This window comes from Hydra vulgaris, chromosome 12 (assembly GCF_038396675.1).
Source record: "Hydra vulgaris chromosome 12, alternate assembly HydraT2T_AEP".
In the NCBI taxonomy this organism is placed as follows: domain Eukaryota; kingdom Metazoa; phylum Cnidaria; class Hydrozoa; order Anthoathecata; family Hydridae; genus Hydra; species Hydra vulgaris.
Window position 1 is genome coordinate 60,567,584 of NC_088931.1, and position 23,282 is coordinate 60,590,865.

At 28.1% G+C, this 23,282-nt stretch overlaps 1 protein-coding gene across 2 annotated transcripts in view; it reads left to right on the top strand.

Annotated features, from left to right (window-relative positions):
* The first annotated feature begins 16,733 nt into the window (after positions 1 to 16,733).
* Positions 16,734 to 23,282, top strand: part of LOC100205491 (protein transport protein Sec24D) — a 57,534-nt gene continuing 50,985 nt past the window's right edge. The window contains exons 1-2 of one of the 2 annotated variants that reach the window (XM_065813958.1): positions 16,734 to 16,858; positions 16,948 to 17,195. In XM_065813958.1, coding sequence (XP_065670030.1) covers positions 16,968 to 17,195 — 228 coding nt within the window. In that variant the 5' untranslated portion in view covers positions 16,734 to 16,858; positions 16,948 to 16,967. The remainder of the gene's footprint in view (positions 16,859 to 16,947; positions 17,196 to 23,282) is intronic. The other variant, XM_065813959.1, reaches the window with a different exon arrangement.

Below are 23,282 nucleotides of genomic sequence, written 5' to 3' on the forward strand. Positions count from 1 at the left end.
GAAATTCTTTTTTATTAATCTTTTCTTTTTTTTGTAATATTAAAGAGGATAATAAAGGATACCCAAACATTTTCTGTTTATTCTATTTTCTCAAAGTGTATTGAAGCTTTTAGACTCATCTTTTACAGAAATGATATTTGATAGCTATTGAAACTAACTGACTATTAGCAACAACATTAGTTATTAAAATTTCATTTTTATAGGTCGTTAAAATTAAGTATCCCATATTACCCCACTTTCCCCGATATATATATATATATATATATATATATATATATATATATATATATATATATATATATATATATATATATATATATATATATATATATATAAATTAGGTATGCTACATAAAATTTTTAAATTCATTAAATTCTAGGTTGATATATATCATTAAAAAGAAATTCATTTCAATATTCCAAAAGTGAAAAAATTTTCAAAATCGAATCACCCTACAAAAAGTTATGACGTTTTAAGTACCGATTTTTTGATATTAGGATTTGTTGAAGAAACTGTGATCAAATTAAAGTTTTTATTAACTAAAACTATTATAACTTAATAAATTCTTACCGAAAAGTTTATATCTTGGTATCAAAAGGGTATAAATTTGTAGATAGCTCTTGGTATAAATTTGTAGATAGCTCTTGTATCTATATTCAAGAGCTATCTACAAATTTATACAGGTTTCTAGATTACGGGCACATCCGGGGGCAAAAGGGGCACAAAACCACCATCCTTACCGGCAACAAAGACTAACTATATTTATAAAAAAGCATTGTTTTTTTTTAAAGAAAATGTAAGTTTTCATATACAAGATGTTTTTGTAATTAGCTATCAGACCACAGTTAAATATAGAAGTTTCATCATTTTCTTTGGGTAGATGTAAGGGTGATGGTTTCAAACACCCAATTTAAAAAATGACTCTTTTTTTTTTTATAAATATTTATCTTTATAATTAAAAAGAAATCTAGTATTCAAGTTACAAATTATATTTTACTACTTTACAACATCACTAGCAGCGTACCCTATGTTTTAAGGGGTGTAGATGGGGAAGGAGGCGGAAAAATTATTTAAAATGTTATTAAAATAATAAACTTTAATATAAAAACATCTTTTACCAAAATTCAAAATACATCACACAATGCTTAGTGATAATTATAGATGGTTCCCCCTCTGACCTGAAAAAAAATTTTAAAAACAAAAAATGTTTTATAATATTATTTAAATTAGTTTGCGCCTTGGCTTTTAGTTAATGATTAAGATATTAAATTCCATTAATAAAACTATATATTAATCATTGTTAACAATAGACAAGACGTAAACGTAAGCTAGACCCGTCTACCAAAAAAATTGCAAGTTCTACTAGTCGCTTTATATTTTTGCCAGTTCCACTACTCGCTGTAAATTATTTTTGCAAGTTCCACTACTCGCTGTACATTTTTTTTGCAAGTTCCATTACTTGCTGTACATTTATTTTTGCAAGTTCCAATACTCGCTGTATATGTTTTTTTTGCAAGTTTCACTACTCGCTGTAATTTTTTTTTGCAAGTTCCACTACTCGCTGTAGATTTATTTTGCAAGTTTGACTACTCGCTGTACTTTTTTTTTTAAAGTTCCACTACTCGCTGTACATTTTTTTTGCATATATATATATATATATATATATATATATATATATATATATATCTTTGGTAGAAAAGGATGTACTAAATCAAACGGTATACTCAAGTTTATGGTCTTTAATGAAAAAGTGTGCTTCATCCAAAATAAATGCAGTTTTGAAAAGCAGCATAATCAACTAATTTGTATTACTAAACAAAACAATGGTATTTATATACACATAATACATTATAATGTACATTTATATATACGTATATAAATGTATTTAAATGTATATATATATATATATATATATATATATATATATATATATATATATATATATATATATATATATATATATATACATATATATATATATATATATATATATATATATATATATATAAAACTTAAATAAATTTTAACACGTACCTAAAGTTTTCTTATATATATATATATATATATATATATATATATATATATATATATATATATATATATATAAGAAAAAGTTTTGCTCATTTAAGTAACATTATTTTTTATAAAGCATTACTTAAGAGCCGTTTTTTCTAAGAATCAGGCAAATTCCTGAAGCTGTGGAAGTGACCTCCTCCAAATTGCTTGAATTTTTTATATATTGATCAGAATATAGAGAAAACCTGTTGGGAAAAAAAAAAATTTTCAAAAATGTTTCGTTTGAGATTTTTTTTATAATTTTTAGAAATTTAGTTTTTGCCACCTTTGAACCCATTTTTTTGGCAAGGCAAAAAGTTGCACATAGCTTTTGTAGTTAATATCAGACGTAACCCAAAAGCTCTCTCCAAAAAATATAAAAAAGTTGCGTGACACTGTGCGGTTGGCTAATTATCATAGTTCAAAAGTACAAAATCAATCAGTTTTGTCAACTTTTAATCGGAGTTAATTCTAGCGGCGAAGTGTTGCACACAATTTTTCTTTTAGGATTTGAAATTATCAAAGGTATTGAGTCTAAAAATGCAAAGAAAGTTATGTGATACCTAAGGCCTATTAATATATTAAGGCTTGAAATTGGAAAAAAATGTTTTAGTATACTTACAAAATGAACCATTACGGCAGAGGCGCTTAGTTTTGTAAAAATGTAAACATATCCAACTGTCAATACAAAAAGGTCCTAACATAATAATAAAAAAAATTCGTGTGATCTTTAGATATTAAGTTAAAAATAAAGGTACAATTGTTAAAAATGATTAAGTACGAAGAGATATTTTTTTGGACACACAGATGAGGTTTTCGCTCACAATAAAATTTCTATCATCCAAAATTAGCATTTAGCATTACACAAAACATTGCACGTAATGTTAAGAAAAAATTTAAGCGTTTCTGACTATGATATAGAAATCATAACAATTGAAATAAATAATAATAAAAAACAATACATGATCAGAAGTGAATTATTTAAATTTACGTCATAACCAAATAACTTGTGGTGATCGAATGGAAGAAGAATTGCTGATATCACGATTGTGGAGAAACAAGTTAGTGGGCGGTTGTTTACTTTACCATAAAAATGTCTTAACTTTATTTTAACGATCTTTAAAATTTGCATAAATAGAGTAGATATTTTATGATTGCTATTGAGAAATAGGTACTGCATAAATAGAACTTGTTTTTAGTTGAGTATGAAACAAAACAAATATTTTTATGAAAACTGTTGTTGCTTTTCAAAAGGAAATTGTGGATCATTCAAAAAACATAAAATTATAAACAAAATGTTCTACATTCATCAGCTGGGAGATGTTGATGTTAAGAAACACCTCATCAACTTAAAGGTAATGATGTATTTTAAATTTACGCAGACTGTAATATAATTTTTATAATTACATACTTTATAACTTCTCTGCAATAAGATTTTGAGACAAAGTTCTTTAAACAAAAAAAAATAGCTCTTTTAATTAATTCCTCACTCTTTTAATAAATAATCACTAAATTAATCACACTCTTGCAATATTGTATTTTAATAATAACAACAATGTATTTCAAACTTGTAAACATTTTTCGTGAAGAGTCAGATTATAAACAATGCTTTAAATGACACACTTAATAATTGTTTAAAAAATTGTTTTTAGGTCATGCGATTAAACGATAATAATATTTGGGAAGAAAATGGACTTATTGCAAATAGACTTAAAAGAAATCTTGAAAAGGATGAACAAATATGTGCTTTTCACCGGTACACGTTTGGTATTGCATGGAGTCCTTTAAAAACATGCTTTCATCCTCACCATCTAAATATAAAAGGAAAAAAATCTCCCGCTTTAAGGGCATCACCAATACATGTCGTCATATCAATGTCAAAGCGATACAATGAAGTATTTTCAGTTGGTGCAATGCTGTGTTTTACCCATTTAAAGCAAGAAACTGCTTTATCTAGAGTCAACGAAAACACCAATTTATGTACAGAAACACAAACACAACCAGAACAAACATATATGACACCTGCTACTCCAGATGAAGAATTTGATCCCGGTGAAATTAATGTTTCACAGGAGATTTTGGATGAATCTCTAAGAAGCCGTGAGAGTGTAACTGAGGTTCTTAATGCAAGTCCAATAAAATTTAGATTAAAAAGGAAGTTCGAATATCTGGAAGATACTACTAAAGATAAGTTAAAACGCAAGTATGTTCGCCTAGAAAACTTATTAAAGAAAAAATTGGCGGAAGCTGTTGCTCCTGGACAAGAGGAAATACTTATAGATTTTCTTAACAGTAAAAATGTTGATGAAATAAATAGCCCTCTCCCAATTGAAATTATTCGTGCTCAGAAAGTATATAAACAAAGTGATTCCATGGGAAAGTTAGTTATCCTCTCATTATTAGACCATACCAAGTATACCAAAAAGTTTATAATGAACACATTTGAGTGTACCAAACATCGTATAGAAACAGCAAGAAAATGGCATGCATCTCATAAAGGGTTGGCATTTCCAGAGAAGAAAGTATTCGTCCGATCTAGTCTTGATCAAACAAAGTGTGAAAATTTCTTAGACTTTATATTTACAAGCGGTATTTTGCATGATGTTGCTTATGGAATAACCAAATTAAAATACGACAGCGGTGAAGAACAAAAGATAGTGCATGCAATACTGACGACAAAATATTGCCACGCTATCATGTTCTATCGAAAAAGTTGTAGTGAAAACAATTATATACCATTATCTGATTCAAGTTTGTGGAAAGTATTGCATGCAATAAAACCTTCAAGTCGAAAAAGCTTAGCTGGATTAGATGATGTTACTGCTTCAGGCATGAATGGTTTTCAAACATTACAAAAATTGGCACAAAGATTTAGTTCTAAATCTCTCGAAGCTGCCCTTGAAAAAGGAAAAAGGTATTTGAAAACAAGTTATCAAACCAATTGTAGTGTCAATGACTCAAACATTTCTTCTCATAGCTCAAAACATGCCTTATCAGATCCATCTGAAAAAAATCTTCAATCCAACACAGAGATATCAGAAGTGGTATGTGCTGATTGCTACGATTTGTGCAAAGCTATCGAGATGATCAAAGAACTAACAATTCAAAATTCTGACGATGCTGATTCTATTTATGATTTGGAAATTGCTGTAAAGGATGTATTCAACTACATAAAACACCTGATGAGAGATTCTCAACAGAAAAAGGCAAAAATCGAAGCTTTTAAGCAATTAAACGATGAAACTGCTTTCTGGCTTAAAGATTTTTGTCAAAAAATTCTTCCGGTTCGATACAGAGAGGGTCAAAGAGAGTATTTTGGCAAAAAAGGAATGAGTTTACATGTGGATATATTCTTCATAAAAATAGCAGGAAAGTTATTCAAACGTGTTTACTTTACTTCAATGTATAGGTGTGATCAGGGAATAGGTGATGTTGTTTCGTTAGCCACTGCAGTTTTAGACCAATTCAGAATTGATCAACCGCATATCAAGAAAATGTTTACCAAATCTGATAATGCCGGCTGCTATCAGGGAAATCTTTCAGCTGAAGCAATCTACAATGTATGCAAAGAGAGAGATATAAAGTTGCTGAGATATGATTATAATGAACCCTGTTGTGGAAAAGATCAATGTGACAGGGAGAGTGCAGTTGTAAAGACATTTTTAAGGAGTTACGTTGACTCTGGTAATAATCTTTTGACTGCTGAAGATATACACAAGGCTATGCATTATAGTTTTGGCGCTAAAGATGCAAAAGTAGCAGTTGCTCAAATTAGCAATGATAAAACTGTAGTTACTGGACCAAAGATTAAGAACATTAGCAACTATCACTCATTTGAGTTTGGTGAGAAAAGTATGAAGATGTGGCGTTATTTCAATATCGGTGAGGGAATTGAACAAGAATATGGAAATCTTAAAATTCAACCCTCGATTAAGTTGTTGTTGCCATATAGCAAAACAGATAATTCAATTAAGCGTAACAAGTCACTTAAGGAAAAACAGAAAAGAAGTGACAGGCAATTATATTCATTAAGATTTTGCACTGAAATGAATTGTACTTTATCATTTGAAAGCGATGTTGAGTTAGAAGAACACATGCTATCCGGTCTTCATACAGTTCCGAAATCATTAACATCATTGGATAAAGTTCGCAACTCGTTTGTTCATAAGATGAAAATTACTTCACAACTAAATATGCCAATTTCTTCATCCTCTAACAGTGCTTCCGTAAAAGACAAACCACATTGCATGAACATTTTTCTATTGCAAGGTTGGGCATTACCAGTTCGAAGTTCTTTTAGATTTTCAAATCAGCAGAAAGAACTGTTGTATAAATGCTTTATTCGTGGAGAAGAATCAGGTAATAAAATAAGCCCTGAGCAGGTTCACATGCAGCTGAGGAGAGAACTTCCGCCTGATCAATATGTAACTAGCCAACAGATAAGATCTTTATTTTCAAGGTAGGCATTGTTGCTATCAAAACTTTTGCAAATTAGATTATGTTTCTGACTGTTAAATAGTTCTTTTACAAATATGAAATTAAAATTTAGGTGAAAGTTATAATTTTGTGTGTTTGTTTACATATGTTTAAAAATATGTACAATTGATATCGTTATAGATTTAGTAACCTGAAAAGAAAAGGTAAGCTGGTAGAACCGACAACAGAAAATAATGAAAATAGTCAGGTTAACGATAACAAAGAAGTTTATGGCGAAAATGATGACTTTAATCTGGCAGGAGACAATGAAGATGATAATAAATATGAGGAAGACATCGCCAATCTTGCAAAAGAAATTTGTCTTGTATGGAAAGTGAATGATTGGGTTGCTGTTGCATATGAAAAACAATGGAATATTGGATATATTGTGGAGGTAATATTATTCAAAGTATATATTAGTTTCAAGTTTTTATTTTGTTTTACAAAACAGTGCTCTAAAATAAAAGGAATATAAATAAAATGTAAAAATAATTTCAGAATGACATTATATAAGACTTTACAAGTTTTATTGAATGTAAGCAAAATTAAACAAATCATAAACTCTTTATTATATTATTTTAAATGTTGCGCTAATACTTTTAGGTATCTATAACTGGGATCAGAGTTAATTGTATGATTAACGGGCAAGAGAAGAATACTTTTCGCTGGCCAGTTACTACCGAGGAGATAAATAACCAAACTGATAAAATTATCTGTTTAGTAAATGCTCCTTTTCTAATCAGTGGTTGTGGCGATTATTCATTATCCGAAGAAGACTATAATACAGTCATATCATTATTCTTAGAGAAACTTACTGCAGCAGAGTAGAAATTATGTGTGATGTGGTGGATAATGTGTGTAAATGACTCTATTAATAAATGAAAAACTAATTTTTAAATGGAAAAACATTTAAATGTTTGATTTATGTTTTATTTAATTAGCAATATAGTTATCTTGATGTTAGATTTTTGTTCAGTTTTTAATTCATGCTATATCATGCGTGTGACAAAATCACACGAATTTTTTTTATTATTATGTTAGGACCTTTTTGTATTGACAGTTGGATATGTTTACATTTTTACAAAACTAAGCGCCTCTGCCGTAATGGTTCATTTTGTAAGTATACTAAAACATTTTTTTCCAATTTCAAGCCTTAATATATTAATAGGCCTTAGGTATTACATAACTTTCTTTCTCAATACCTTTGATAATTTCAAATCCTAAAAGAAAAATTGTGTGCAACACTTCGCCGCTAGAATTAATTCCGATTTAAAATTGACAAAAGTGATTGAATTTGTACTTTTGAACTATGATAATTAGCCAACCGCACAGTGTCACGCAACTTTTTTATATTTTTTGGAGAGAGCTTTTGGGTTACGTCTGATATTAACTACAAAAGCTATGTGAAACTTTTTGCCTTGCCAAAAAAATGGGTTCAAAGGTGGCAAAAACTAAATTTCTAAACATTTTTAAAAAAATCTCAAAAATTTAAGCCCAGATTCCGAGTGAACGAAACATTTTTGAAAATTTTTTTTTTTCCCAACAGGTTTTTTCTATATTCTGATCAATATATAAAAAATTCAAGCAATTTGGAGGAGGTCACTTCCATTGACTGCCTGATTCTTACAAAAAATGACTCTTAAGAAAAATGCAACTTACGTATAAAATTCGCGTTCGGCTAACGGCAGCTTTGTAAAAGAATCATTGTTGATTTACGCATGATTTTGCATAGTGAAATGTGCAAAACGATTTAAAAATGTTATTAAAAAAGTTTCGAATTAAAGTAACAAAATATTTTTAATGGTTAAAACGTAATAGTAAAATTTATAATAAAACTTTATAAAACATTAAAAAAAATGTTATAAATTTATTTTATTAAATATGCACAAAGGCTAGATTTTCTATATCATATAGGTGAAATTTAAATATATTAAAAGCCTTAGCGTTTTCGCCTTATTTTTATCGTTACTAATGAATTTCAATGAAAGATATATTTACAAAAAAGATATATATATACATATATAACATTGGAAAAGGCGTGACATTTTAGTGGGGGCCAAAGTACAAAAAGATAATCATAAAACACCATATAGTTCAACTAAAAACCGACAAAAAAAAAATCATCCAAACAATGGAGGGGAAGGAGGGGGGCATGTCCACTTCAGCTCACCTTCATTTTCCATATATCTATCTAACTTTATGTAAATTCCAACAAACCGCAAAAAATAAAAATAATTTTTTAAAAAAAACATACCTCTTTAACAAAAAATTTAGACTATAATAATTATTTTCTTTTTTGCTTAGTAATGTTTTTAACAGAATTAAGGCTTTGAAGAAAGCCTAGTTTTTGAAGCAAACGAAACTGTGATATCCATTGCTAGAAAGAGTCGATTCTTTAGTACGCAAAGGAAACCATATCCAATGATATCTGAAATTAAGTAAACCCTTAAATTAATATCGCCATATCTATTTAATAAAGATACCTAATGTCCCGGATAATAAATAAATATATAAGTGTTATAATTGCATTAATAAACATAATCAATCTCTAAAAAAATATGATCTAACCGGTTTAATCTTGATATGAAAAAGATCACCATCCATCAAAGCAATCGCGTGGTTTTCATCATGTTGTGTAACCTTCCAATGATAGATAGGATAAAATATATCAGATATATAAAATTAAAATTCAATGTAATGTGTTCTTGCGTCTTAAATAAGAAAAAAAAGGTTTCCAAAACGACGATGTGACGTAATCACCGTCGTCTTCATTCAAACCGCCTTCATTTGGAGAACACTGGTGAAACTGTATTTCCAAGGACTCTCTCACTATTCTCTTAAAATAGTCTACCTCTACTTTAACCGTGTTGTTTTTTTTCTAGCCAAAGGCACCATGGCAATTTCTGGAATGTCCCGCTACGGTCGAATTTTTCCATTTTCCCTCAAAACGTTTTTGATGTTGGCAAATGCGAATTGAAATCTTCAGTTTTGTATCACCTACATAGAACGTTTCACACGAACACTCCATTTTGTAGACTCCTGGGTAAGAGTTGTTGGGAAGTCGAGGCTTGTTTTTTTGAGTTATTAATTGTTGAAGGTTTTTTGGTGATTTAAAAACTGGAGTATAGCCTGCACTTTTAAGTATCTTTTTTAATTGATTACTTAATGGTACCCATGGTAGATAAATATAATTAGGTTCTAGTTTTTTGATGTTAGTGTTATTGTTTTGTTGATTATTTTGCTTATTATTTTTTATTTTTTTGATAATGTTTTGAAGTATTTTTTTATTATAACCATTTTTTGTAAACATTTCTGTTAGAAACTTTAATTCATGATTTATGCGTTTTTTACTGCATAATGCAAAAGCTCTTTAGATAAAACCTTTAAATATACCATAAATTATTTTGGATCGTGACAAGAATGCGGCTTTATTTGCACATTAGTTATTGCATCTTTGCAATAAATATTTAAAAGATATGTTCCGGATTTGTTATTTGTTATTGAGAGATCAAGAAAATTTACTTTCTTTTTCAATTGTATATTTGATATTTGTGTGTTAATTATTTAACAAGTCGAGAAAACGTTCTGATTCTGCCTCATTAATAAAACGGGAAATATATATCATCTACATATCTTTTAAATAATTTTACACATATTGGTGGTGTAAGATATTGTGCCTGTATTATAAGTTATAACAAATAATGATAAGTTGTAACAAATTTTGCTATAATATATTAAAAATAATTATTTAATATAATAAGCATATTAAATTATTTATTTATTGAAAATTATTATAAGAAAATGAGTATAAACGATTTAAATAATTCGGGTCTTGATTTTACAAAAAACACGAAACCTGGGTTTGCTCACTGGAATTTAGTTTCAACCAAAGTCTAATAACCGTAATATAAACACAATGCTAAGAAAAATCCACATAAAAAAATATTGATCATCAACATACCTTCCGCACATTTTGTGGTTTAAAGTTTTGGGTTTAAGAGCAGAAACAACAGTATTAAGAACATAAACGGCTAGACAGTTGTACGTATAAACATTGGTTATGTCATTCTCCAAAATATTTACCTATATATATATATATATATATATTAGTTTCTACTCATCCGTTTTTATACGGGAAATGGAAAAGGAAGAGAAAAATAATCACGATAGCATAATTTAGCTTTGGATAAGTTAAAATTTATACCACACAGTGGGAAGAAATCCCGATTTTGTGGCCAAAATTCCCAAATTACCTATATGAGGGTTTTCGAGGTTGCTGATTACGAACCTTAGGTCAGATTTAAAAAATTCAAAATGGTGGCTCCATTATTGCGGCGAAAACAGTTCATACGTTGAAAATATGAAATCTCATGTAGTTTGGTTTTCGAGGTCATTGCTTATGATTCAGGAGTTAAATTAGAGCAAAAACATTGTAAAATTATTTCCAAATTTATTCTATTATTAAAAAAACAGAAATTTGTAATTTTAATTTTTTTTTTAAAGTCACATATATGTAAAAAAGTTGTTTATTTAATCCTAGTAACAAAAATCACGAATGCCATATTCATCAATGTTCGAATCATTCGATTCGGAATCTGATGTTGAACCACTTGTATCTAAATCGGAATCGTTCCTTGTCTCCTTTCTGGTGACTTCAGGTTGTTTTAACAATTGTATAGCTTCTTGATGTAGAGATTTTGCCGGTCTCTAGGGCAATTTCCTGATGCTCGAGAGAATGGATTTGATGCTAAAAGAGCCAATTAAAAATGTCTCTCATATTCGATTCTCTTGACCATTTTCTTGAATGATGTAATCTGAAGTTTTTAATGTCCTTATTGCGTGACTCTTGGGCATCTTCAGAAAGTTGTCCAATTGGTAAAAGGGTATATTTTACAATTTCTGCTCTATGGATCAACACTTTATGTACAGATGTAGGCATGTAATACCACGGGTGTAAAGCAACAAATAATTTGCTTGTTAGCTTATAACTAGTTGTTAGCTTATACGATACATGCAAACAGCACTCGAAAAACGAACCATGCATGCAATGTAGATATGCCAAATCTTAAATTATCTGTAGTAATGTCCTTTTTAATGTTGTTGATGTAATTAAATTTTTTAGAGGAAGCTTTGCACAGGAAGCAGGGTTGTGCAAAAGTGGTACCAGTAACTGCATTACAGACTTTACCGTCTATCATCGTAAAGACATACAATAAGTTACTGAAATGGATTTTTCATTTTGTTCATTAGCATATGGTGCAAGACCCTCAATCTGCAGCTCAATGTTGGTAACTTCTTTCAATGTTGACTGTACAGTTTGTACATCTTCATGTACAAACTGCAATCGTATTGGTCTGCAGAATCACGGAGATGATGGTCTAGGATTTTTCCACACAATAGTTGCTTCACCCGTCTTGTAATTGTTGTGTATTAATTGTAAAGATACAAGAGAAGTATAAAAAACACGGAAAATCTGCTTTCATCAGATTTTCCAGTCTCAGTAAATTTTTGTTTATAAACACTTTGACCGCTGCTTCCATCACATCCCCATTTACAGTGAAGTACTAGTTTTTGCAGAATTTCCGGATTTAGAGTATCAATGACATCAGCGTGAAATTGTATAATTCTAGATGTGGTATGATCAAGTAAAGCCTGTAGTTCAATTTGTGCGCACGACTCACTAACAGTTGTGTACACAACTGATGGATAACAACGTTTTTTTGATTTTTCTACTTCAAGGTATGATGGGTATAATTTGCATATATGTGCTCTAGCTACATTTCTTGATAGTTGATAAGAGTGCTTTGTTTCTCCTTTCTCGATCATTAAAGAAAGTGCTTTGTCTGGGGTTAAAAGTACTTCATTTTGTGAACGAACAGCAGATATATATTTTGAGGCTCTTCTTGGGGTTATTAACGTGACATCTTTAAAAACTTGAGCAGCATGTACTTGACCAGAAGTCCTAAAACTCATTTGAGCAGCATATGCCAATTCTTCTGTAGAAAAATTAAAAGGTACTTTTTGAGTCTTTCGCCTCTTTGATCTATTACTAGATGAAGCAAAGGATTGTGAAGGTCGCCCACATGTTCCTTTTTTATTATCATTCTTCACAATCTTCTCAGGTGTTGTGCATTCAGTATTGGATAATTTTGAAAATTGTACGATGCCCTGGAACCATTCTTCATTTTTTTTCAGAAAAAATTTTTCCCATCTTCCTGCTGCTCTCCATCTTGATTTAAAATTTGCAAACAACCGTGATAATGACATTTCATCCTCGCCTACTAGTATCATATGTTCCGTTTTTTTGAAAATTGCATCTGTCAAAACATGAATGATGAATTTATATATTCATTTTTTAAACTTTCTTTCACCATAAAGAATATATCTTTACTTGACAATTCCATATTTGAAGATCTGGAAGACTCTGTAAAAAAAATACAGTTATAACTGCTGAGAGTTCCTTGAGAACTATTTTATAAAATTTTGATATTATCATAAAACGGAACGAGAAGTAACTTGTAAAACATATATTTAAAATAATAAATTATTGTCTTAAAATGTAATTAGTGCCATTAATAATGTTAATTCACTAATTTCCATGACCATTATAAGACATTAATCTATGTTAATAGGTTAATGTCACATCACGCATTACTCCGTAAAAAACTAGTCTCACTATTAAAATGGCACTAAATGGCAACCAGTTTTTTAATATGTTATATTTAACACCATACACTATTAATTTCTTGTCGAAAGAAGGTGGATAACCGCGGTTAAATTTTTAAAACTACATTAAAAAATCGATTTTAGATAAAAAATTGACAATATTTTATGTTTACTTGTCGCGCGATTTAAATATTAAAAAAATTAAAATTAGCAATTATGGTGCATAACCATATATTCTACATTCCTCCAGAAAGTGATTCCATTTTGCCGAATTCCAATTCGGCAAAATGGAAGCACTTTAAAACAGGGAAGAATGTTTCGACGTGTCTACTGTTTAGTGCGTACCAAACGGAGGCCAAATGTCAACTGATGTCCAGACCACCCTAGAGCAAGTATATATCTGCCCTGTTCGGAATTTTATTCTAGGACTATCTGTAAAAAAGATCTGAACGTAAAAAGACAAAAATATAAAACTCAAAAATTTGACTTTTGGCCACGAAATCGGGATTTCGTCCCACAGTATGCCGTAGTATAAATTTAAAAGCTTTCCGTCATCAGTTTTTCTAAAAGTCAGTTTCAACTCTTCCGAAAAGCGGAAGAGTGGAACAGGCCTTTAGGGTTTTCTAAAAGTCTTACATGGTTGTTATGAGCGTTGTCAGGGGCCGAAATTATTTATAGATGTACTCACGTTTTTAAACAAAAAAGACAAAATCACGACTATAGAAAGCTAGGTCAAGTCAAAATTACGAATCAAGGCCTATGAATCAACAAAAATTTAAGAGAAAGAACGATGGAAACAAACAAAGAAGCTTTTTAAAAGCAAAAGAACTACGGTTAAAAAGTAAGTTTTTCATAATCGTTTATATAAAACTAATACTACAAGATTTTTTAAATTTAGATTGTTGTGAATATTGAGTAAATTAGAATGTTGAAAACTTTTATAATGACTTTTTTGGAAATGGAGAAATTCCTCTAATAAATAAACCAAGAAGAGTAACTGCAATATCAACCTCATTAACAAACAATATTACAACCACTGATACATTCAGTAAACTAGCTTAAAATGGAATAATTAAAAGTTACACATCCGATCATATTTCTACTATTATTACGTTTTATGTAAATAATAATACTAATTGATCAAATGCCTTATTAGCGATACAAATGTTTAATCATTTAAAGAACAATTTTTATTAACTGGAGCCATATCTTTGACAGAAACAAATACTATGTATAACTTCAATTTTTATTTTCAATTAGCTTTTATGTAAGTTTTTAAAAATGTAAAACTTTTAAAACAAACAAAAGCTTAAAATCACCTTGGACGATTAAAGCTCTCAAAAGATCGTTAAACAAAAAGAACGTTAAACAAAAACTATAAACCGAATACTTAATTACAAAAACGATTGAAACTAAAACACTATATAAAATCTATGTAAAAAAATTTAAAATTCAAAGAAAAACCCTGAGCGAAAATGCTAATTTTAAATTTTTATCACTGGCAATAATAAATTAAAAACATGTTTTATGCCAAAAGGTATTAAAACAGGTAGCGGGCTCTTTCATGATCTTATAGATATAACAAATTCTTTGTATCAGTTCGACCAAAATTTAGTCAAAAAACATCATTTTAATGACTATTTCTATAAATATCTCCCTCATAACCTTATCAACCTTGAAACCTCTTCTCTAAATAAAATAATAAAGCAAATAAAATTCTATTAAAGCAATTGAATGGGTTGAGATTAATTATTAAATAATTATTATTAAAGTAAATAAAAATAATTATTTAGAAAAATAATTATTAATAAAATAATAATAATACTAATAAAATTATTATTATTATTATTATTAATATCAAAATTATTATTAAAATTATTAATAAAATATTAATAATATTAATAAATATATAATTAAAATAATTATTCAAAAAAAAATTATTAATAACTTTTTCTTAAATTAATAAGGTAATACATGTTCAATTAAGCAAGAAATAGTACTTGACCCCTATCTCCAATGGAGGGGAACTATCTAATCTCAGCCATTATCGCCAAATTTTAGTTATTCTATATTTTTTTAAATGTAAAAAGAATTGTTAATTAGAATTATTATAAAGCAAGTTTATTATTTTGACGTTGTTTATTAAAAAAACTTTTTTCTAAAAGTTTAATTGCATTTTCATTGGAACAAACATTAGCTGCAGACGTGGAACTCCAAACATTTAAATGTTTATACTTATGTAAAATATGGGATGCTTTTGATTATGGAATTGCGATGATATGAGAAAAATCAAAATTTTTTAAAACAATATTGTTCCATATGAAAGCTCCACGAAATGAAATACAGGTTTTACTAAAGTTTGTTTGGATAATTGGTTGTTTGATAGAATTATAACTTCTTAAAGAATTATTTTTTTCTTTTAAAGAGAATAAATCAAGAAAGGGGGTTAGAGAAGAGTTGGTTTTACACTTGAACATAAAACAAAGAACATTAAAAACATTTACTTGATATATATTAAGAATACTCATACTAATTAAGAGAGGCTTTGAGTGAGAGACGATCATTAAAGTTTATAAGTCGTGCAATGTGCTTCTATTAACAATAAAGTGGTTTTAAATTACTTTTGCAAGCGCTTCCCTACGCAATATTAGCATAATTAATATGACAATGTATAAAAGAGTAATAAAGTTGAATTAGTAGATATTTATTAAAAACGCTTTTTATTTTATACAAGACTCCAATACCTTTTGCAATTTTACTACATAAGTTTCTGATGTGATTTTTCCAAGATAGATTTTCATCTATAATAAGTATATAAATATATATGTTTGTAGACGTTACTCTTTTTATTTGAATATTACCAATATAAAGTATAGACATATCACTTGGAATTAAACGTTTTTTAAATGCGGGATAAAAGAGAGTTCATTTAGTCTTTTCAATATTGAGCGATAGTTTGTTTGATTTGAACCAATTAGAGATTTTTGTTAACTCAATATTCATTAAAAAGTTTATTGAAATTATTACATGATAAGAAGAGATTAGTATCATCAGCAAACACAATTATTGTTAATTTTGAGGCTTTATAGAGATCATTTACATAAATTAAAAATAATAGGGGTCCTAGTATAGATTCTTGTGGAATTCCACAGATTATATTTAGAAAGTAAGGTAGAGAAGATCCTTTGACGTGGACATATTGTTTGCAATTTTTAAGGTAACTTTTAAGTAACATTAAAGCTTTTCCAGTAATACCATAATATTCAATTTTTTTAAAAAGTATATCATAGTCAATTGTGTCAAAGTAAGTTCTGATTTTTCATATGCTTCGAGTGAGATGAATTATTGCATGTTCTGTAGAGTTGTTTCTCTTGAAGCCTCTAAAAAAGAGCAGTGCAGCTAAACCTTAAAAAAGAATTGCTCCAACGTTCACTCTTTTTTGTTCGTACCCCTATTTTACTTAATAACCGGTATTAAAGTATTACCGTTTTTAAAGTTTTGCCGGTAGTTTTAAAATAGAACGGGACAAAAAAAAAATCGAAGTTTGTTTATAAATAAAATACGTGCCTAGGAATGTTCCGTTATTTACACGTTGTTGTTTTGACGTGGTAAAGATGGTATTGCTTGCTGCGCTTTAAATTTTGTCACTGAAGATAAATCTGTGAGTTATAAATGAAAGACCACACAAAATTATAAGTGTTAAAAATATATAAATACATGTTGCAATTAATTTTTATTATACTTGATTAGTGCTTTTTTATAAAGAAAAAATGAACCGACCTCCACAACTATATCAACCATATAATCCAAATCCGTCTCAACAACAAAGTTATCAGACTCCACTGCTACAGCAACAAACAAATCAAATGTCCAATAAGATGACTCCCCCTCAAAATTTGTCTCCTATCCCAAATTATCAGAATACTGGAACTCTAAATAGTCTTTCATCACAGAATGGTGGTATTGTGCATTCCCAAGAACCATTTTTGGCAAATAATGTAAATATAATTAAACTGTGATAATTTTACTTTTGTTTAGATATACTATTAGATCTAGTTATATAACAATTGAAAATTTTTTTCAGTATTTTTTAGCAGTTTCAACAATCTTATAAGTTGATATCAATAACAATTACTAAGATAATGGAAAATCAATTTAACAAAATGTTGATGTAAACTATGATAATAACTACTACTACTACTAAATCAAAAATCAAGATATTTTCACTTTAATGATAACTGTATATATATATATATATATATATATATATATATATATATATATATATATATATATATATATATACACAATCCTGCGGGGCATTTACAAACAGTTATAAACTGATGACGTGTAAAGACCTACTACTACTACTACTACTAATAATAATAATAATAATAATAATAATAATAATAATAATAATAATAATAATAATAAATAATAATAAATAGTAATAATAAGAAGAATAATAATAATAGCAATAATAATAATAATAACAAAACGAAAAAACTATGAATAATAATAAGTTTTATAATAATAACAATAATAATGAGATAGTGAACATTTTTCATTATAATGAATAATTTTATTAAAAAAAAAAAAATTAAGAAAGTTTTGAAAAAAATAATAATAATATTAGACAAAAAAACAAAGAATCTAAAGTAAAAAAAATTATTAAAAAAAAGCAAAACAAAATAAGAAAACAACAAAAATGAATAAAAGAAATTTAAGGAAAGAAATTAAAATTAATTTAAAAAGAAAAAAAAACTTGAATTAAGAAGAATTATTTAAATAAAATAAATAAAAATTAATATATTATTGCTGTTTTTTTAATTAGTTTAGTTGTTGTTTGTTGCTGTTGGTATATATTCTTTCTGTTTAATAACAATTTATGGTGATTATTATCTTTTAAAATTCTTTTTAAATGGTCTTCGGTCTTTATATTGTTATAGTTATTTTTAGGTATGTTGTAGTTTTTTTTCTCTCCTTAGGGTGACCATATTTTAAAAAGATATATAAAATGTTTATTTTATAGTTTTGTTTGCTGAGCTAAGCGCATCTGTTTTTTGGAATATTTAATTTGTTTGATAAGAAACGTGTATTTTAGTGAAGACATGATTGATGCAAGTTTTAGTCTTGATAAATACTTACGAGTACAAGTTTTGTGCTGATTATTTTAAGAAATTTTTTTATTTTATTATTTATTCATCAAAAAGAAAAGCTAACTTAGCATGATTTGTAAGGTAAAAATTATATGTTTTTAACAAATTGTCTTTTTGGGAAAGATGAGACAGTCCATTTGGTTTTTAAAATTTATAAACCAGCATAAATTTTCCCTTGTTGTAAACACTTAAAGCATCGAAAAATCTTTTTAAAATAATTTATGGTTGTTTATGATGGTTAGAAGCTACAAGCAAAAGAAACACTAAGTAAAAAGAATTTCGAGTTTGATTTAAAATCAAGAAATATATAGTCTCTTGTTATGGTCGACAGTTTAAAAATAAATAAATGCTTATTTATAGTATATAAAAAAATGCATATAAAATAGTTAAATATGTATATAAAGTCTATTAAAAAGTTTCTCACTGATTTAGCAAAGTTAAAGTAGAAAGCAATCAAACTCGAGATTTCAAAATTCTATTGCTTAAATTTTTTACAGCTTCGTTTGTATACAGACTTATTTTTTACACCGGGTTTGTACAATTACGCTGACCTTTTTCGGGACACTGGGACAGTGTACCTAAAACCAGGACATTCTCACAAAACCGGGAAGTCTGGTCACCCTATCTCTCAATTTTAAATTTTAAATAATTTCTTCCTTTATTTTTCAAAGTGTAAATTTTTTTCTCGTGTTGTATATTTTTGTTTTTGTTTTTATTATTATTATTAAAATTATTGTTACTATTGCTATTATTTTTATTATATATATATATATATTATATATATATATATATATATATATATATATATATATATATATATATATACAGCAGGGCTTGTGATGAAGAAAATCGTCAAGCGTGTTATATCGCGCTTGTAAAATTAGAATATGTTTTCATCGGGCGTGATTATGTGCGCTCGAGATAACGTCGGCGAGCGCGATGATGAAAATTGCTAAAGGCGATACTCATAAAAAGCTTTTTTTTTTTATATCTTTTTTTATTTGTTACATAATTCTTACGTCAAAAAAATGTTTGAATTAGTATCACAGTTATGAAACTACTTCGACGAAAGAGATTTTTATACTTCCAAACTTCTTGTATATTGTTAGATCGCGATTTTATTTTTAACTATTTATGTTATAAAAAAATAATATCAAACAAAAACGCAACTTCTTATTGATTTAGTATTGAAGTATAATTTAGTGACTTAGTTTTGCTTCGTTGTTTTGATATATGTATTTTAAAATGTTACTCTGTAAACTTAATTAACGGTTAATGGTTTTTATATTTCTTGATATTTTTTATTCAAATTAATTATTTAATTTTTTTCTAAAATTTCTTTTTTAAATTACGTTTTTTTATCTTAAAAATATAACACAAGAATAATTTGAAGTAATAATAAATAAAAATAATAACTTTTCATTTAATAAATATTGACATCGTTACTTAGTTTTCTTTTCGAATGTCTTTAATTGCGAACATTCTAAACAACAGAATCGTTTTAAATTTGAGTTAAAATCAATAATAATTAATAAAAAATCTATACCATGAACAAAAACTAATTTTAAAAATTACTCTATTATTAATATTTATTTTTATTATAAACGATTTGTGGAATATTACAAACAATAAATCAAATAAATTTTACTTGATAATTTCACAAGATTAAAAATACTCCGCAGTTTTAATTTTCTTTTAATGGTTTTCTAATTTTCTATTCTTATTTTATTTGCGCATTTTTGTATTCACATTGCGTTTCCACGTGCACATTCCATTATTGAAATTAGTGACGATAACGACTTTAAACTGCTCATTCATTACGTTAGTGCAAAAGAGAACGACGTTGTGCTTTTTATATTTTATATCAGTTGTTTGATAACAGAATATCTTTAATAAAAATCTTTTTTAAATATTTTATGAAAATAAAAAAATAATCTTGAACTATTGGATGAGCGTTATTTTATACGCTGGTTATAAGCTGAACGAGCGTTGTTTATCGCGCCTAGAACGTTTGAAAATACCGTTTACGGGCGCGTTTTACGAGCGGAGCGCGATCGCGCTCGCTTCATCACAAGCCCTGATACAGTATCGGACAAAACAAGGTGGACAAACTCAAATTTAGAACAAAAGTTAATCAAAAACTAAAAAGAACTAGTAAAACAATTGTACATATTAATTTTTAAATAGTTTATTATGTTCTTAACAAAGTTTAAAACGTTTGAATCATACTAAGAATCACAAAAAAAATTTATAACACATTTTTTTCAACAAACTACATTTTTCCTTGGACAAAACAAGGTGGACAAATCAAAACGAAGCTTTTTTTATAAGATTTTATTGTCTTTATTCAATTTACCTCATTCTTTTGTTTTCACTTTTATCCTAACATTACTCTAAAATAATAAAATAGATTTTGGAACGTCTGGCCAATTATTTTTTCAATTAAACTAAAAATAGATTTAACTCGTGATATATGGAGTAAATTGCAACTTAAAATGGCTTACGACAAATTAGGAAGTGTTTTACCTGAAAATATTATTAATGATTTTAAAAGCGGAAAACGTCAAGCTGAAATTTGTAGAAAATATAATATAGCTAAATCGACTGTAAGCAAAACTGTCAAATCATTTGGATCTCGTGACTGCTATAAAACAAACCATCGGGGCGGACGTCCAAGAAAAACAACACAAAGACTAGATCGAATAATTGTTAAAGAGCTTAAAAAAGATCCATTTTTGTCATCCACAAAATTAACCAAAAAACTTGAACTACAAATCTCTAATCGCACTGTGCGACGAGGAAAAACATACTTTTTAGTGATGAATCAAAATATAACCTTTTTGGAAGCGACGGCAAGAAGCGAGTCTGGAGACCAAAGAACACCAGATTCAATACTAAATATACCAAGAAGAGTGTTAAGCATGGAACGTCTGCTATAGTTTGGGGTTGTTTCTCAGCACTAGGAAATTCACAAAATTAATGGAATTATGGACCGCTTTGTTTACAAAGATATAATGGAAGATGTTATGTTACCACATGCTAAATGGAGATGTCCTTAAAATGAATTTTTCATCAGGATGATGATCCCATACATACGTCAAAAATTGTAAAACAACGGTTCAAGGACAAGAATATCACCATAATGGAGTGGTCTGCACAAAACCCTGACTTGAATCCCATAGAAAATTTGTGGGAAATAATTGACAATAAGATTGAGCATGCAAATGTGAAGACCAGTGAGGAATTATTTGAACAAATCGAGAAGGCCTGGCGAGAGATTGATATGAGAATTGTTGACTCTGATTAATTGCTTCTATGCCCCGAAGAATGAAAGAAGTAATTAAAAGTAAAGGAGGTCCTACCAAATATTAAGTTAACTTTTGAAGTTTTTTGAAAAATAGTAAGTTAATTTTTGAATTTTTTTGAATTTTCAGTCGATTTTTTGAATGTCCACCTTGTTTTGTCCAAAGAAAAATGTAGTTTGTTAGGGAAAATGTGTTTTAAAACTTTTTTAGTGATTTTTAGTATGATTCAAAACTTTTAAGTTTTGTTAACAACATAATAAACTACATAAAAAATAATATGTTCAATTGTTTTACTAGTTTTTTTTAGTTTTTGATCAACTTTTGTTCTAAATTTGAGTTTGTCCACCATGTTTTGTCCGATACTGTATATATATATATATATATATATATATATATATATATATATATATATATATATATATATATATATATATATATATATATATACAGGGCTTGTGATGAAGAAAATCGAATATCTTTATTAAAAATCTTTGTTAAATATTTTATGAAAATAAAAAATAATCCAGAACTATTGGACGAGCGTTATTTTATACGCTCGTTATAAGCTTAACAAGCATTGTTTATCGCACCTAGAACGTTTGAAAATACCCATTACGGGCACATTTTACGAGCGGAGCGCGCTCGCGCTCGCTTCATCACAAGCCCTGTATATATATATATATGTGTGTGTATATATATATATATATATATATATATATATATATATATATATATATATATATATATATATATATATATATACAGGGCTTGTGATGAAGAAAATCGAATATCTTTATTAAAAATCTTTGTTAAATATTTTATGAAAATAAAAAATAATCCAGAACTATTGGACGAGCGTTATTTTATACGCTCGTTATAAGCTTAACAAGCATTGTTTATCGCACCTAGAACGTTTGAAAATACCCATTACGGGCACATTTTACGAGCGGAGCGCGCTCGCGCTCGCTTCATCACAAGCCCTGTGTATATATATATATGTGTGTGTATATATATATATATATATATATATATATATATATATATATATATATATATATATATATATATATATATATATATATATATATATATATATATATTAGAGATTTGCTAGAACAAGTTTATGCCAAGTCCCCAATTCCAGGTACCCAGAAGAAAAACTGGGTCCGAGTCAGGGTACCCGGCACCAGGTTTATATTAAAAAGGTAGATAAATCTTTTGCGTTGAATTGCTTTTTCACAAAATAATGCTGATTAATTTCCGCTAATTAAGTTTGCCTGAATATATATCAAGTTTCTTAGTATTATATAATAATTAATGTCTTACAATTTAAAATAAGGGGTCATCCATAAAGTACATGCGCTTTTATTTTGACCTCCTCGCATTTTGATGTACACTTTTTCAAGTACCCTCTAAAAGTACCTCCACTTTTAACCTACCTACCCAACATTTTATGATATTATGATATAATTTAGTGTCTCCTTACTTTTATAATTGACCCCTGCCCGCCATCTCATATGCGTCATTTGCAGAGCGTATCTCCTGGACGATCCCTAGCTTGCTGCCTTACATCATTAATGCTAAAATCATTAAGAGAGCTAAAATTAAAGTTACTCTATCA